The sequence below is a fragment of the Theropithecus gelada genome, chromosome 10 (genome assembly GCF_003255815.1).
Source record: "Theropithecus gelada isolate Dixy chromosome 10, Tgel_1.0, whole genome shotgun sequence".
NCBI classification, from domain to species: Eukaryota; Metazoa; Chordata; class Mammalia; order Primates; family Cercopithecidae; genus Theropithecus; species Theropithecus gelada.
The window spans coordinates 42,707,937-42,725,125 of record NC_037678.1 but is presented as its reverse complement, the minus strand read 5'-3'; the positions used below and the strand labels follow the sequence as shown (position 1 = coordinate 42,725,125).

Genomic DNA, 17,189 nt, shown 5'->3' with positions numbered 1-17,189 from the left:
TATTATATATATTTATATATTATATATAATATGTATTATATATATTTATATATTATATATTTATATTTATATATATAATCAGTGAAATGCACACTTAAAAATGATAAAGATGGTAAATTTTATATTTTACCTCAACAAAAAACTTGTACATTACTCTGTGCCAAACAAATAATGTGCGATTAATTTTTAAATATTTTTCTAGTTGTGCTTTCACTAATATAAATCTGACATTTGTAACATTCTCCTTAAACTGAATAAAAATATATGCAAAATAAATTAAATCACCACCCATAAGTATAATTGCACTCCTAGGGCCAGGTGCAGTGGCTTACACATGTAACCCCAGCACTTTGGGAGGCCAAGGTGGGTGGGTCACCTGAGGTCAGGAGTTCAACACCAGCCTGACCAATATGGTGAAACCCTATCTCTACTGAAAATATAAAAATTAGTTGGGCATGGTGGCATGCGCCTGTAGTCCGAGCTACTCAAGAAGCTGAGACAGGTGAATTGCTTGAACCTGGGAGGCAGAGGTTGCAGTGAACCAAGATCACACCACTGCACTCCAGCCTGGGGAACAGAGCAAGACTCTATGTCTCAAAAAAAAAAAAAAAAATCTGCATTCCTATGTTCATTGCAGTGGTATAACAATCAAAACACGGAAACAAAGTAAGTATTCATTGACATATGAATGGATAAATTGTGGTGCGTGTATATATACATGAAGAAATATTATTCAGCCTTAAAAATAGTATATCCTGAAATTTGCTATAACATGGATGAACCAAGACAAGAGGACATTATGCTAAGCAAAATAACCAGACAGAGAGAAAATACTGCATGATCTCCCTTGTATGTGGACTCTTTAAAAAAAAAAAAAAAAGTCAAATCTATAGAAATAAGAGAATAAAACAGTGGTCACCAGAGGATGGCGGGGGGAAGGAAAAAGGGAGATCAAAGGATACAAAGTTGCAGATATATAGGATGAGTAAGTCTAGAGATATAATGCAGAACATAAGGACTATTAATAGTATTGTGTAATACACCAACTTTATATAATACAGTATTATATAATAGGTTGTTGTATCAACCTATTATATTTGGGATATTTGCCAAGAGTAGATTTTATGTGCCCTTGCCACATACACACAAAGATGAATGAATACATTGATTATAGTAACCATTTCACTATGTATATCATGTTATACATCTTAAATATATACAATAAGAAAATTACTTTTTTAAAATATTTAAGACTTAAATAGTAAAAATATAATAGAAAATATTGTAAATCTAATAAAATCCTTTAACCTTAATACTTACTGACATTGTTGTATGTAGATAAATGACCTCCTTACTGGAATTCTACAAGCTAAATTTTGGTGATGCCATGATCACAAACCAAGCATGCTTCTACTTTGTTTTGGATTTTCATTTGCTTTAAACTCTTAAATAGAAAACTTTGAGAGGCTAAGGTTTAAGTAAAATCTCATATAAGAGAGTCAAAAAGCTACCAATTAACTAGTATTGTTAGGAAAAAAAAGTGTTAGATTATTCATACAGTCTACAACTAAAAAGATATACAACCAGATCTCAAAGTAGTGAGGGCAGAAAAGAAGTTAAATAAAATAATTTAATAAATTATTAATTATAATATGTTGTATTAATGATTACTGATCAGAAATAATTAGACTATCTAGTAAGTTAGAAATATTAAAACCTAAAATATTAATTTTCAGACTCATCTTCAATTTATTTCTCTCGGCTATTTTATATAGAAGTATTTGCATTATTTTAAAAAGTTTCTCTCAATATATTACTCCTCTGATCATTTATCTGACTTATCCTTCCCAGTATTGTTTTTACCAGTGCTTGCATACACGTGTTCATTCATCTGTTGCATCTTTTGTGTGCTGTTACAGAATATGTAAAAATGAGCAAAGATGTTAAAGAAGATAAGCCAAAGGTATCAATAGTATTACAGAGGATACAAAGGTGAGCACAAAAATGTTACAGAAAATACAAAGATGATTCAGAATAAAGTGTAGTGAAAAAATAGAATAAGAAAAAAAAACCCATGAGTAAAATAGCAAAAATAAATAAAAATGTAAAAGGTACCAAAAACACTCTATTGTACAGATTCAGAATTATTGCCAAATGGGTTTTTGAGTCAGGGCATCTTGGAAAGTTTTCATAAGGAAGGTACAAAGCAAGACTTGCAAAGAGAAATATTTTAATAATCAGATAAAAGGGTGAGAGAGCCTGCTGACTAAGTTCAAAGTTCATTGCAAAGAGAAAAAGAATAAATACTTAGGAAAGACTTACTTCAGGAAACCTCAAGTTATCATGTTTCAGTTAAACATGACATGCCTAGAAAATTAAGAAACAAGGTAATCTTTTAAAGGGACAAGTGAGCCAGTCTATGTTTCCATTTAATTCAATAAGCAACAGGGACCAAAAAAAGGTTTCTGAACAAGAAAGTGGCATGATTGGAGCTGTGTGCTTTGGAAAGAAAAAAAAGCTGGTAGTGAATGTAATGTATGGATTGACACAGAGAAATGCTAGAGGCAAAGAAAATTATTAATACATAAAGCCTATTGTAACAATCCAGAGATTAGAAATCAGAACCGAAACTGGGCTAATAGGAATTGGCCTAGACAGGGGAGAAAACATTCAAGAAGAACTTACAGAGGGTGAACTTCAAAACTTGAAATATTAAGTGGACACAGAGAGCAACTGTGAGGAATTAGAAAAAAGATAATTTATATTATAAGCCTGGATAAAGAGTAAAGGTTTTTTAAAACAAAATTGGAACTTCAGTAGGATCTAATTGTTAGGAGAGATGGGATCGGCTATTAACACACACACACACACAGTGAAAAGGATATACTGAATCATATACCAAAAAGTAAAAATATTATGCTCATATATCTAATAGAAGCATTTTATTTGAAAAACAGAAGGTTGGAGGGCTATTCTGAGTACTTGCTACTAAACCTGTCAGTGGTTATCATTCATTTAGCAATACACCAAAAACATCATTATCAAATTCCATTTTACCACTATGTTATTTTAGTGTTTATGGTCAAATACTGAGTTTGACTACACATTTGGTGAAGTAAATAACACCTACCTTACTGAGTTGTACAACAGATTTGTTTGAAAAACCACTGTAAAAAAAGATTTTGTCAAAATTGAAAAAGCAATTAAGTATCAATAGAATTTTTCATAAAAGTCATTTAAGATAAACCACATTTATATCACTAAATCTATATTCAATATGTTAAAAATAACCAAAATATAACAGTAATAGTCTGATATTTTTGCTACTTCACTCACAGTAAATAGCACTTACAACAGAGCATTCAAAGCTGAATCAATGCAGCAGAAAGTGTGAATTTAAAATGAATGATTCTGCCATAAGAGTCATTTATTCATGATCTATAGTAAGGCCAGAATTAACGTAAACTTGAATTAACAACCTGACAGACTATAAATGGACATTCTGTAATAAACACAATCTTTGGAAAGACTGCAAAGAATGTACTATTTACTACAAAAAAACTCTCATATCTGGTTAAATTTTGTATTTCATTAAGCAATGTATTTAAATATATTTAGTTTATTCATTACTAGATTCAGTAAGTACAATGTCTACATCTTAAAGATTTATTTTTAAAATGGTATGTTGTGTTGATATGTGTTTGATCCTATATAAAATGTAACTAGACAATAGAATGACAAATTTCAAATTTAGTTCCCTTCCTGTGTAATTTAAACATCTACTATTTATAAAAGTATTAAGTAACCATGTGTTTTCTACTGAAAAGTTACATTATCTGAACCTATGTTTAAAATTAACCTTTTTTAAATTGGGTAATATAGTTATATCGGTCAGAAAAATATTCATATCTGAAATTTAAGAACATACCTGTTAATCAAAGACTCCTTTAATTTTCTTGTAGACTTGATGTCATCTTTTGTTTTGTATCTTTTATTGATTTGGCTTATCAAGGATTCTGCTGCATGGGTAAATTCTTTCCCTTTTGACTTTTCTCTCTGAAAAAATTTGTAAGTTACTTTTAAACTCTACCAGTTAATCTTCAAAGGAAAATAAAGGCTGAAAAAAACTTTTAAGATAAATCTGGTTCTATTTATACCTGTAAAGAGAAATAGAGTCAATTATTTGATAAGTTTGAGCTTTGTTAGGCATTGAAATAACTCAAGATAAATATTTTAACAGAACTTTACAGAGTGCTTTGTAGACATTTTTAAAAATGTTTCTAACCGTGAGAATAAAAAACTGAAAAAAGGAGAAGCCATTTCCTTGAAAAGATCAATAAAATTTATAAACCTTTAGTCAGATTAACAAAGAAGAAAGAGGAAAAAAACAAATTACTATCAGAAATGAAAGAAGGACCATCACTGCTGATCACATAGACATTAAAATAATAAGTCAATATTACGAACTCCATGCCCACAAATGTGATAGGCTAGATGAAATGGACCAATTCCTTGAAAGACATAATCTACCAAAACTTATGTAAACAGAAACAAATCATCTGACTAGGCCTATGTCTATTAAAGAAATGGGATGAATACTTGATATCCTACCAAAACAAAACACCAGAAAGAGTTCACTGGTGAACTCTATCAAACATTTAAGGAAGAAATTATGCCAATTCTCCACAATCTTCTAGAAGATAGAAGAGTAGGAACTGCTTCCTAACTTGGTCTATGAGGCCAATATCCCCTGAATACCAAAACCAAAGACATTACAAACAAGTAGAAGTACAAACCAATATCTCCCATAAACACATATGCAAAAATCTGTAACATCAGCAGTATCAGCTAATCAAATCCTACAACCTATAAAAGGAATTACGCACCTATTACCAAGTGGAATTTATTCTAGGCATGCAAGACTGATTTGACATTTGAAAATTAATGTACTCCATCATATCAACAGGCTAATTTAAAATAATCAATATAAATTGATACACAAAAAGCATCTGACAAAATCCAACACAAACTCATGATAAAAAACTCTTAGCAAACTAGGAATAAATGGAAACTTTCTCAGCTTGATAAAGAATATCTACAAAAACAGTTACAGCTAACATCACACTTAAGGGTGAGAAACAAGATGCTTTTCCTATTAAAATCAGAAACAAGGCAAAAATGTCCCCTCTCATTGCTTCTTTCTAACATTGTGCTGGAATTCTTAGCTAAGGCAATAAGCAGAAAAAGGAAATAACAGGTATATTAGGAAAGAAGAAATAAAACTGTCTTTGTTCACAAATGACCTCACTGTCTATGTAGAAAATCTCTAAGAATTAGCAACAAAACTACTGGAAGTAATAAGCAATTGTAGCAAGATTGCAAATTACAAGGTTAATATACAAAAGTCAACCACTTTCTTATAAACCAGCAATGAACAAGTGGAGTTTGTAATCAAAAACATAATATAATTTACATTAGCACTGCCAAAAGAAATACTTAAATGTGAATCTAACAAAACATGTACAAGAGAAAAACTACAAAAGTCTGATGAAAGAAATCAAAGGAGATCTAAATAAATGAAGAGATATTCCACATATATGGATAGAAGAAAGCTCAATACTGTCAAGATGTCAGTTCTTTCTAACTTGATCTATAGATTTAACACATTCCTAGTCGAAAGTACAAACAAGTGGAACACAGGGGAATGGTAGGGCACTGAAGCTATTCTGTGTAATACTGTAATGGTAGATATGTCACTTCACTACGTATTTGTCAAAACACACAGAATGTATAACAAAGCATGAAACCTAATGTAAACTAAGCATTTGAGTTAATAATCATTATGTATCAATAATGATTCATCAATTCTACCAAATGTACCACAGTGATGCAAGATGTTAACAACAGGGGAATGGGTAAATGGGTATATGAGGAATCTCTATACTTTCTACTCACTTTTGGAACTAAAATTGCTCCAAAAATAAATTTTTAAAAGTAAAAGGACTACAAAATAAGAATTATTCTCAGCATAATTTAGATAACTTAGTTTTAATAAACTACGGTAGTATTCTTAAAGACATGAGGGCTCCTGAGTTTATATTTACTTTTCTCTGGTTATAAGGCATATAGATTTTTTAATTATGGTGATATACACAAAACTCTAGTAAACACAGAATTTACTATTTTAACCATTTTGAAGTCCATATGTTCTTATATATAATAGGTACTAAGTTATTAATGTTCCCTTAAGATTATCCGATTGCAAACATGGTTTACTTGTCTTGATAGAAATGTACCAAAATGAACCTTCTCTAAAATACTGTATGATTTCAGAAATTCCAGTATAATTCGAGCCAGCCTGGGAAATCTGTGCCATTTAAGAACATAGGTTGCTCTGGGGTGATCCAATAAGTAGAAAGACAGTATGAGACAGATGGCTACCTTAGAAGACAGTGATCATCTCACACCCATTAGAATGATGATCATTAAAAAGTCAGGAAACAACAGATGCTGGAGAGGATGTGGAGAAATAGGAATGCTTTTACACTGTTGGGAGTGTAAATTAGTTCAACCATTGTGGAAGACAGTGTGGTGATTCCTCAAGGATCTAGAACCAGAAATACCATTTGACCCAGCAATCCCATTAATGGGTATATACCCAAAGGATTATAAATCATTCTACTATAAAGACACATGCACATGTATGTTTATTGTGGCACTATTCACAACAGCAAATACTTGGAACCAACCCAAATGCCCATCAATGATAGACTGGATAAAGAAAATGTGGCATATATATACCATGGAATACTATGCAGCCATAAAAAAGGATGAGTTCATGTCCTTTGCTGGCACATGGATGAAGCTGGAAACCATCATTCTCAGCAAACTAACACAAGAACAGAAAATCAAACACCCCATGTTCTCACTCATAAGTGGGAGTTAACAACACATGAACACAGGGAGGGGAACATCACACACTGGGACCTGTTGGGGGATGAGGGGCTAGGGGAGGGATAGCATTAGGAGAAATACCTAAGGTAGATGATGGGTTGATGGGTACTGCAAACCACCATGGCACATGTATACTTATGTAATAAAACTGCACGTTCTGCACATGTACCCCAGAACTTAAACTATAATAAATGAACAGGTAGGTAGGTAGGTAGGTAGGTAGGTAGGTAGATAGAAGACAGTGATTCATGGAACTGGTGGGAAATCCTAAATAGGATACAGGTAGTGACTCTATGAAGGACTGAAGACAATTTCTGAAAACAGGAAGTTGATTTTTTTAAAATCAGAGCACAGCTTAGAAAAGATTATTAGGTTTTGTGGTCCCAGAAAAAAAAAATGACTAGCTCAGGGAAATTATGTGAAATTATTCTAAATACCAAAGAAAGCAATTTAGAATTTAAATTTAAAGACAGATCTTTGTTTGGACAAAAAGAACCTTATTTCCCCTGGGACTGAGGGAAGTAAATAGCAGCTGAGAAAGAGAAAATAACATATTAGGATCCAAGAAAAAAAGGGACCCAAAAGAATATGATTAAAGAAGAAAACTGCCAAATTAGGCACAAAAAGTGAGCTGCAGGTGTAGAAAATATTTTAAAGGAGACTGGTCGAGAAAAATAATGCCTAATTACATACAGTTGCAAATTATCTTTTAAATGTAATTTGCACATTGAGATGTTACATTGTGTGAACATTTTACATTGACTCTAGAAATCTGGCTACGCAGGTATCAGCATTACTACTGAAGATAAATGACAATAAAAGCCTACAAAACCTGAATTATTTTAGAAATATCAAAAAGCAGATTGCATTACTTGCAGTGGAAATGTATATTCAAATTAAAGGTTTTTTTTCTTAATCTGCATTTTGATAGTTAAGAAAAAATGATTTACCCATACTGTTACAAAAAAGTAAAATTTTCTTCCCTGGAAGTCTGGTGGCAAAGTAGCTAAAAATGTCTTAGAGATGTTCTCCAGAGATGATTAATCTGAAAAAGAAAGTGGGAGCTCTAATGATGATGAGTAACAGTTACAATAGAAAACAGTCTCTTCCAACCCATTTACATACTTTCTTGCAAAACCTTCTCAAGGTTAAATGCATTCATCCAAAAAATATTTGAGATGTTACTGTGTACAAGGCTGTGCTAGGACATGCAGGAAAACAAATGTCGAATAAAACATAGTCTATGGTTACAGTCATAGAGAGAAAAAAAAATAACCATTTATTAAAAAGAAAGGTAAGAATTATAAGAAATGTACAAACAGTTCTATATGCAAGTCAAAAGGAAAGAGTGGGAGGAACCCAAAAAGAAGAGATAGGAACTGCATGGTTCATTAATTCTATACATATTTACATGTCTGATATGTGCCTACTACTGTTCTGTCAGAGCTAGGATAAGAGAGAGGTGAGTGAGGAGTTTAAGAAGGAATTCTCAGAGTCTGGGCACTGAATTAAACAAGGTACTACACATATTAAATGTGTAGCAATTAATCAAGCTTCTTTCTTATGTTATCAAGTAGGTATCTTATGGATATGCAAAAATCAAAACACATTGAAAGCTCACCATTTTTTTTTGTTTCAAATCCCAGGAATTAAGCTCAGAAGTCAATTCTTTCCCTGCTTTTCTATGACTTTGCATATTTTTGCTAGCAGAAGGATTTTTATCGCAAGTAGCAGTATTCACATCTTTTGACAATACGTATTTCTTCCTATAAATCAGCGATTCTTCAATTGTCTTATTTAGGAGAACCGATTTAAAAGTAGTTTCAGATTCAACAGGCCAATCACTCTGCTTGGCGTTTTCAGTACTTTTCTGCCCTGGATATTTAGGATTATTTTGTTGTTGATTGTGTTTCTTGCAAACTTCTACTTCTGCTTTATCTATTTTGAGATGGTCGGTTCGTTCTTTCTTATATTTCACTTTTCCTGTTTCTTCAGAATTATGATCAGATATTGAAGAGGATGATTTTTGTTTAGTAAGTTTTTTATTTATAACAATATCTATTGAGGAAAATGAGAAATTAATTTTTTCAATTAATAATTTGACAATATGTAAAATTTGTTAAATTTGTTTTAATGCTTGTTAGACATTTGAGGAAATTAACACTGAACTATTATATATAGATAAAATTCAGTTTCACCTTGATTAAATGTGTCTCCTGATGAAGTACTTGCTCTTTGGTTATTACATAGTTCAATGTTTGTTACAGGTGTCCAACATGCCCATTTGCTGTGCATTTTATTTCCAGAGATGTTGTCTAAAACACCAGGTAATCTAGAAAATAATTTGCTTACTATGTTATAAAACATTAGCCTATGACTTTAAGACCTTGATTTTTAATGTAGTCAAAGTTTACTGAAAGCAATGTATTACATGTGTGTAAATAATATGTAAATATATCTTATCTTACATGTTCTACTGTAAACTAAGTTAAATTTCTACACATTGTTTATACATTTTTAAAATCTCATTCATTTTAAGTCTCTCCACTTGAAAAGAGTTATATTGGTCCATATGGGGGGATAAAACCATATACATCATTCCCCATTGTGCTGTCATAACACTTAAGAGATGATTAATGCTACATTCTAATCATATAAAGTCCTTTTCCTCCAAATCTGTTGTATTCACTAAAAACAGCAATAGTATAGACTAAATGATTTGATGATTTTCTCATACTTACGCAGTATCATCTCTTTTTTCCACTGCCTGTGAATCAGGTATAACATCCTGGAGTTCATCTAAATAAAACAAGTATTATTATATTTTCATTTTTTTTCATGCAGTTGGCAGTGGGATGGGGAGTTAGTATAGAAACGTATAAAGGTTCACGTATTAGGATGAATGGATTGATCGATTTTGCGTCCTCTTAGACCTAAACTTCTGGGGAACAAAGGTTGTATATTTCTTTGTAACCTCAAAAATTCCTTGCACAAAGTCAAACAAATTCTTTGTAAATCTTTTTCAAATCAATGAAAGCCAGTAGAGTTAAAGGAAAATACAGGGAGAAGTATGTTTTCAAAAAAAAATGACTAAAATTAAATTAAACCACAAGATACTTACAAAAATTTTGGTTTGAGAATTCAACGTTCATATTTTCTGTGTTTTCTACACACTTAGCAGTTTTGATGTGCTGTAAACACGGGAAACATGTTAACGTAAACTTAAGATGTTATAGGAAAACAACTTAAACGTTAGAGTATTAAGGTTTGAGTCTTTTAAAATAAATCTGCCTTGATATGAAAAGTTAGATACTATTTTTATATATTTCATAAATGTTATGCCCATTTCTGAATGTTCCCTATCCTAAAACACAAGAAGAAAACTATCACTGCAGATGAGGCAGAATATTGCATAAATTTTCTGATCACATCCACAGCTAGAATAATTCAATTTTCATCTGTAACTCACAAGTTCTGTACTCTCCATGAGAAATCTCTCCAGTTGCTACTGATTACATAGCCTGCTTTGTCGATTCTGATATGGTCCACTCTTTCTTATATTTCACTTTTCCTGTTTTTTCAGAATTATCATCAGATATTGAAGAGGATGATTTTTGTTTAGTAAGTTTTTTATTTATAACAATATCTACTGCATTGCCCAGGTAACTTCTTTCCTACAGCGAGCTTCCCTATTTCCATAGCCAAAGATACACACTTAATCCAGATCAAATACAAATCTGCCACTATTGTCAGAAAAATATTCCCATTAGTCTAAAATATTTTGCCTCATCCTGGCTGCCTCTCCTTCTTACTCTAGCCAGTGATTCTCCACACTGGGAGGGGAACGTTACGGAAATACGCAGGTGTGGTTTGGGTTGTTACAACGACAGAGGGTTTCTCCTGACAATAGGTAAGCATGATCCTAGCTAGGATGCTTATCATCCTACAACATTTAGGACCATGTCGCACAACTGAAAAATAATCCCCTTATTAAGAAACACTTAAGACAACTTGAACCATTACTTTGACTATTTTCTTGTAATATCTTCAACTTTCATACGCTTTATCTTTCTGCCACATACCCATTTAAATGTTAAGAATCCATCATCTGTTCTCATCTTACTATCAACACCAAGGCTACTAAGCTTTGAGAAAATTGTACATATTTATAAACATATTTATGCTATAAAAGTCATGTTTAAACTGGGTCCTCAACATTATCTAACAGTTATTCTTAGGCCTCTCCGTTACCTTGCACATAGCTTTACATGTCCCTGAATCCTGTACTTCAACAGATCTCTAGGAGAAACTCACCATCTTCACACTTCAGAAAAAACAAAAGCTATTAGATGTTCCTCCTTTACAAGCTGATCTGCAACTCTGATTACCTCCTGTTTCTTGAAGAAACTATTCTCTCTTATCCTTTCCTGCTCTGTCTTTTCAACGACCTGGAACAAATGCCCTTCTCCTCAATATCCATTTGACTCTTTATTGACCTTTCAAAAGTCAATTCTCTCTCCATATTTTCTTAAAAAGCATCTCCTGATCTTCACCCTCACATCTAGCTACAGGGTTAGGCACTTGACCCTCTACTTGGTTCCTACTGCATCCTATATGTGTACATCTGAGAATGCTTACAACTTATTATCTAATTTTCATGCTAGATTTTGAGAAACTTAAGGACACAGTCCACTTGTATCTCACATTCCTATACCACAGCCTTCCCTATAGCAGTCACTAATTTGTATAATAAATTACATAATTATGGCAAGTTCATTTATGCTCCCAAATGTGTAAATCAAGTTATAGTGAATATTCATAAGTTTTATTGTAAGCACAGTAAATGAGTCATATATGCCAGAAGGACTCTACTTTCAAGAGCAATAAATGATACTTAGGGGAAAAAAAGGTAATGCTTTAAACAAAATGAGACATTTGCAGCTTGCAAAAGAAGTTAGTTCAATGCGTATTTCCACAATTACTTGAAAAAAATTTTTAAAAATACTTTCAAGGTAAAGTTACTTTGTCTGTATTATCTCTCTTATGTCTTTCTTCTGATGGTCTAGATTTCAGTGATGCAGCATTATCCATTCCATTTTCTGATGTTTGAGAAACACTAGGTTTCTCTGCAGAACTCGTCATTTGCAGTGGTGGTTTAATTCTTCTTCTTCGTGGTGGTATTGCTAAAAAGGAGGATAAGGATTGCAGATTTCTTTTTCTTTTTTTTACCTATTGTTATTGTTGAGGTACTTTTCAGATGAGGAAGGTAAGAAATGAACATTCTTAGATGGTTCCCAGGTTTCTGGCTTAGATAAGTAAGTGAATATAGATGTCATTTACCAAGATAAGAAGTGAAGGAAAAATTTGCAGGGAGGATGGAAAGATTAATTTAACTTTGGACCTATTAAGTTTGAGGAGCCTGTCAGATACTAGGCAATTGGCCAGTAGGCAACTAGATTTTTAGAACAGAAGGTCAATGTTAAGTTGTCATATAGACTAAGACTGTAAAGAAACTAGTACACAGTATTAGATTTTTAAAAACTTTTATTTAGCTCTTAGTATGTATCAGGCACTGTTTAAAGTTTCACTAGATTCCTTATTAAATGAGTGATTTTTATTTAGTCCTCTAAACAACTTGATGAGATACTTAAGTGCCACTTATAGAAAAAAAACTGGTTCTAAATTTAGCTAGAGGATAACCTGTACAAAGTACACAGCTGGAAGTGGGGAGCTAAGTCCGCCTGGCCTGGTTAATTCAGTGTTTTAACCAGTAAGATATGCTGTGTCTTGCTTAAATTATAATAAATTATTGTCAAATATTAGTATTTTGAACATTGTTCTGTTCATATGTTAGCATTATACTTTTCCTCCCATTAGAAGACATTTGTGGTTCATATTTTATCAATTTTTATACACCAAACTTATCCTTTATGTAAATTATGCTCAGAGTTCCTTAAATTAAAAAATGCCTCCTTTAAAATAATTGTTAGAAATCTTTTAAAACTATAAAACTTACATGTGTTGCTGAAAAGTACTGGACTTCTCACAGTGTATCTATCTGCCCCAGAAACAATCATTGATGCTTCAGACATTTTTCTTTTGCTAGGAGTAATTATCTGAAACCATGATGAAAAACAACCACTGTAAATACAGTCTTTTGGAAATTAAATATCCTGCAATTTTACTTATAACATTTTGCCTTGATACATGCCAAAGATATATGTTTTTTTAAACAAACAACACAATATCCATAAATTTCCATGTTTTAGGCTGATATGAAAGGTTCATCTTCATGTTTGGTATTAAATAAGTAGCCAAAACAAGTAAGGAACACTGTTTTAAAGAATATTTATAGAATATCCCATACCTATGAAGTACAGTACCTTTATATGCTAGCTGAAAATATTTTATCAATATTGAGCTTATCTAGTTAACCATAGCTTGCAATTTCCTATTCTATACCATGAGGATAATGTTTGGATTACATCTTTATATAAAATTATTTTGAGTGCTTTCATATTAAGCTTTCTTCAAAATATTCACACATTTTTGAAAATTGTACTAATAATCAGTGAAGGCTAAACTGGAGAAGTAGCTGCAGGAATTCATAGATTCAGTGGCACATAATCTAGTGGTTCCAATAAAGATTTGTTTTCTCCCATATCATCTCACACTGATTTATAAGAGGGACAGAAGTAGATAAGTAGAGGCAGGGACTACAGGAGACAGGAGTTTCAGAGGATGCCATGTTAAGAAGTAGATGGTGACATACTGCATAGAGGCATAAAAGAGCTGGTTTTAAGGCACCTGTCCCTAGAACAGGGGAAAAAACGATGTAGTTGTGAGTATGTATATGAAATGTGAGGGAAGGATGGAAAGGATAACAGAAAAGAAAATTATAAGATTAACTAGAAAACAAGCTTCTGAGCCAATAGATTTTTCTTAGAGAAATTAAGTTTTTAGTGGCATAGTGAATGGGACCTGAAAAGTTACTTATTCATATAAATGCCTCAAACAGTTTATCCTCATTGAAAACAGAACACAGGTATTTAACAGTAGTGTGGTGTTTTTCAAACTTTGGTGTGCTTAAGACCTTTCCAAGAGTTTATGATTCAACAGATTTAAGGTGGGGCTAAGAATCAGCATTGTTAATAAGCACCCAACATGATTCTGATATAAAGACACCAAAAATAGCTTTCATGTGCTAATTGTCTAGAGGAAATAAATGACACTTTTAATTTAATTGAGAACAAAAGACTAAAAAACAAAATAGTAACATAAACATGCCAAAACATATGGAAGTGCCTGTGAGAGTTATAGTTACCTAAAGGTGAGAGATTAGTAACAACTGAAATAATCAGGCAAAGCTCCATGAAGAAAGCAAAAAATGGGCTGGGCGCAGTGGCTCATGCCTGTAATCCCAGCACTTTGGGAGGCCGAGGAGGGCAGATTATCTGAGGTCAGGAGTTCAAGACCAGCCTGGCCAACAAGGGAGACCCTGTCTCTAGTAAAACAAACCAACAAACAAAAAACAAAAATTAGCCAGGTGTGGTGGCAGATGCCTATAATCCCAGCTCTTTGGGAATCTGAGGCAGGAGAATCACTTGAACCCAGGAAGCAGAGGTTCTGGGAGGCGGAGGTTGCAGTGAGCAGAGATTGCACCACTGCACTTCAGCCTGTGTGACAGAACAAGACTCCATCTCAAAAACTAAATAAAAAGAAAGAAAGTGGAAGACAGTGTGGTGATTCCTCAAGGATCTAGAACCAGAAATACCATTTGACCCAGCAATCCCATTAATGGGTATATACCCAAAGGATTATAAATCATTCTACTATAAAGACACACGCACACGTATGTTTATTGCGGCACTATTCACAATAGCAAAGACTTGGAACCAAACCAAATGCCCATCAATGATAGACTGGATAAAGAAAATGTGGCATATATATACCATGGAATACTATGCAGCCATAAAAAAGGATGAGTTCATGTCCTTTGCTGGCACATGGATGAAGCTGGAAACCATCATTCTCAGCAAACTAACACAAGAACAGAAAATCAAACACCCCATGTTCTCACTCATAAGTGGGAGTTAAGAACACATGAACACAGGGAGGGGAACATCACACACTGGGGCCTGTTGCAGGGTGGGGGACTAGGGGAGGGATAACATTAGGAGAAATACCTAATGTAGATGACAGGTTGATGGGTGCAGTAAACCACCATGGCACATGTATACCTATGTAACAAACCTGCACGTTCTGCACATGTATCCCAGAACTTAAAGTATAATAAAAGACTTCCTACAAAAAAAAGATTTGTAAAATGTTTTAAAAGGAAAGCAAAAAAAGAGAAAGTGAAAATGAACAAGACTTGCAAATGTAAGTATGCTTTAGATGGGTAAAGGCAAAAAAAGAAATAATGTGAATGAAGATCTAGAGGAATGAATGAACATGGCATGCAAAGAGACAGTAAAGCAAATTACCTTACAAAAGGGGAGAATACATATTACAGTTTTAATAGAAAAGGTAAAATTAAATTATACAAAGTCTCAGAACTGAGCCAAAATTTATTCAGTCAGTGGGATGAACACAGAAATCTCAAAGCTTTTGGAGTAGAGGAATGCTATCAAGATACTGATATTTAAGGAAAATCGCTGATTATATGGGGTATCTCATAGGATAAAACAGTGGTGACAAAGTCATACAAGGGGGCTACTGTATTAACCTAAGTGTGCTGAGATGAGTAATGGTAGAAGAAATAAGAAAGAATGGATGTGAGAGATAGATACTATGAAAGAATAATCACAAGCACCTTGGTTCCAGATATAAGGGGAGAAGAGGCTGGAATCAAGCATGTTGCCAAAAAAATTAGGCAGATTTTTTTGTACTGAAATACAGATGCAGATTTTAGGCAAAAGATAAAATGTTTGAGCTTAGACTTCAGGAAAGGTCTTGAAGAGACATACAAATGGAAATACAGAAAAAAAAAAGTAGAGATGCAGCTATAGAATTTTGAAGAAAAGTCTGCTACATTTTAAGAGCTCACATCATGAATATGAAAGAAGCTAAGAAAGAAGGCAACAAGATGTTCCAACAGCTGGATATCAAGGTTTTGGGTTTAGAGCTAACCTACAAAGAGGTATAGAGAGAAAGTTTTTCTGATGTAGTAACAGAAGCAGAAAGGGAACTGTGGTATACAATGGAAGCTGAAGGAGAGGACCTTAAGAAACAGAGGGCTATCAACAATGTCAAGTGTCACAGCAAGGTATGGTGGTAGGGGTTCCAATTATGAGAAATGGTTCTCCTGGATGTGACCTAGAGGAGGTCCTTCAATGGAAGAGGAAGAAAAGGAGTAAAAGAAAGAACCTCGTACTTTTTTTTCTCATGCAAATAAACAGAACATTATACATTACTATTCTACATTATAGCCAAATGCAATGATAGAACAAAAAGGATAAATGCAAGAAGCAGGTTATCTTATCTATCTCTAATTTGTAATTTACAAGTGTAAAGTATATCTTGTTCTAACCCCATAACATGTACACAATTTGCTAAGACACACACCATCTTTTGTTTGCATTTGTCAAAGGTAGGAGAAAAACTGTGAAATGTGATTAATCAAGGCCAATAATATATAAATTATAGATGCTTCTTTCTGTACTCATATATAGCAATGATTTGATCAATGGTAGTTTTATAAGCCAGTATTTTGACACCATCTTTACCTCAAGCTGACTATCATTTCTATTCCCTTTGTTACTGTTTTTGATATATTTTGAAGGTTTAGCAAATTCCTTTGGGGACTTTGATTTTTCCTTTAAACTAACGAGTTCTTCTCTGACTGGTGAGATTTGACTTTCTGGCACTAGAATCTGTTGGAGAACATGAAAAAAAAAGTATTAAAAACTGCAAACCACAGAAAGTAATCAACAATCACTGGATGTCTTAATAAAGCTCATACTCATCTCATATTCAAATATCAATTGTTTCCCTTTTCTATCTATGTGCTGTTATAATTTTTACAAAGTGATCCAATAAAAAGTATCCATGTTTTCAAACACTAATAGACATAAAACAAGCTTGGCATTAATGTAAGGACATTTACTGCTTTATTAAAGTTTTAAAGTTACTGAACTGATATTAATAACCCCACACTTTACACTAAAATTATCATTTATAACATGTTTAAACATCATATACATTTTATCGGGGTACTGTTTATATTGAGACCA

At 33.0% G+C, this 17,189-nt stretch overlaps 1 protein-coding gene across 1 annotated transcript in view; it reads right to left on the bottom strand.

Annotated features, from left to right (window-relative positions):
* The window catches only part of SYCP2 (synaptonemal complex protein 2), a 72,508-nt gene that overhangs the window by 23,400 nt on the left and 31,919 nt on the right, over positions 1 to 17,189 (bottom strand). The window contains exons 17-25 of the mRNA XM_025399420.1: positions 16,683 to 16,829; positions 12,971 to 13,070; positions 11,977 to 12,137; positions 10,076 to 10,145; positions 9,696 to 9,753; positions 9,153 to 9,286; positions 8,576 to 9,012; positions 3,929 to 4,056; positions 3,131 to 3,167 (exon numbers count right to left, since the gene is read on the bottom strand). Of these exons, the coding sequence (XP_025255205.1) occupies positions 3,131 to 3,167; positions 3,929 to 4,056; positions 8,576 to 9,012; positions 9,153 to 9,286; positions 9,696 to 9,753; positions 10,076 to 10,145; positions 11,977 to 12,137; positions 12,971 to 13,070; positions 16,683 to 16,829 (1,272 nt within the window). The remainder of the gene's footprint in view (positions 1 to 3,130; positions 3,168 to 3,928; positions 4,057 to 8,575; positions 9,013 to 9,152; positions 9,287 to 9,695; positions 9,754 to 10,075; positions 10,146 to 11,976; positions 12,138 to 12,970; positions 13,071 to 16,682; positions 16,830 to 17,189) is intronic.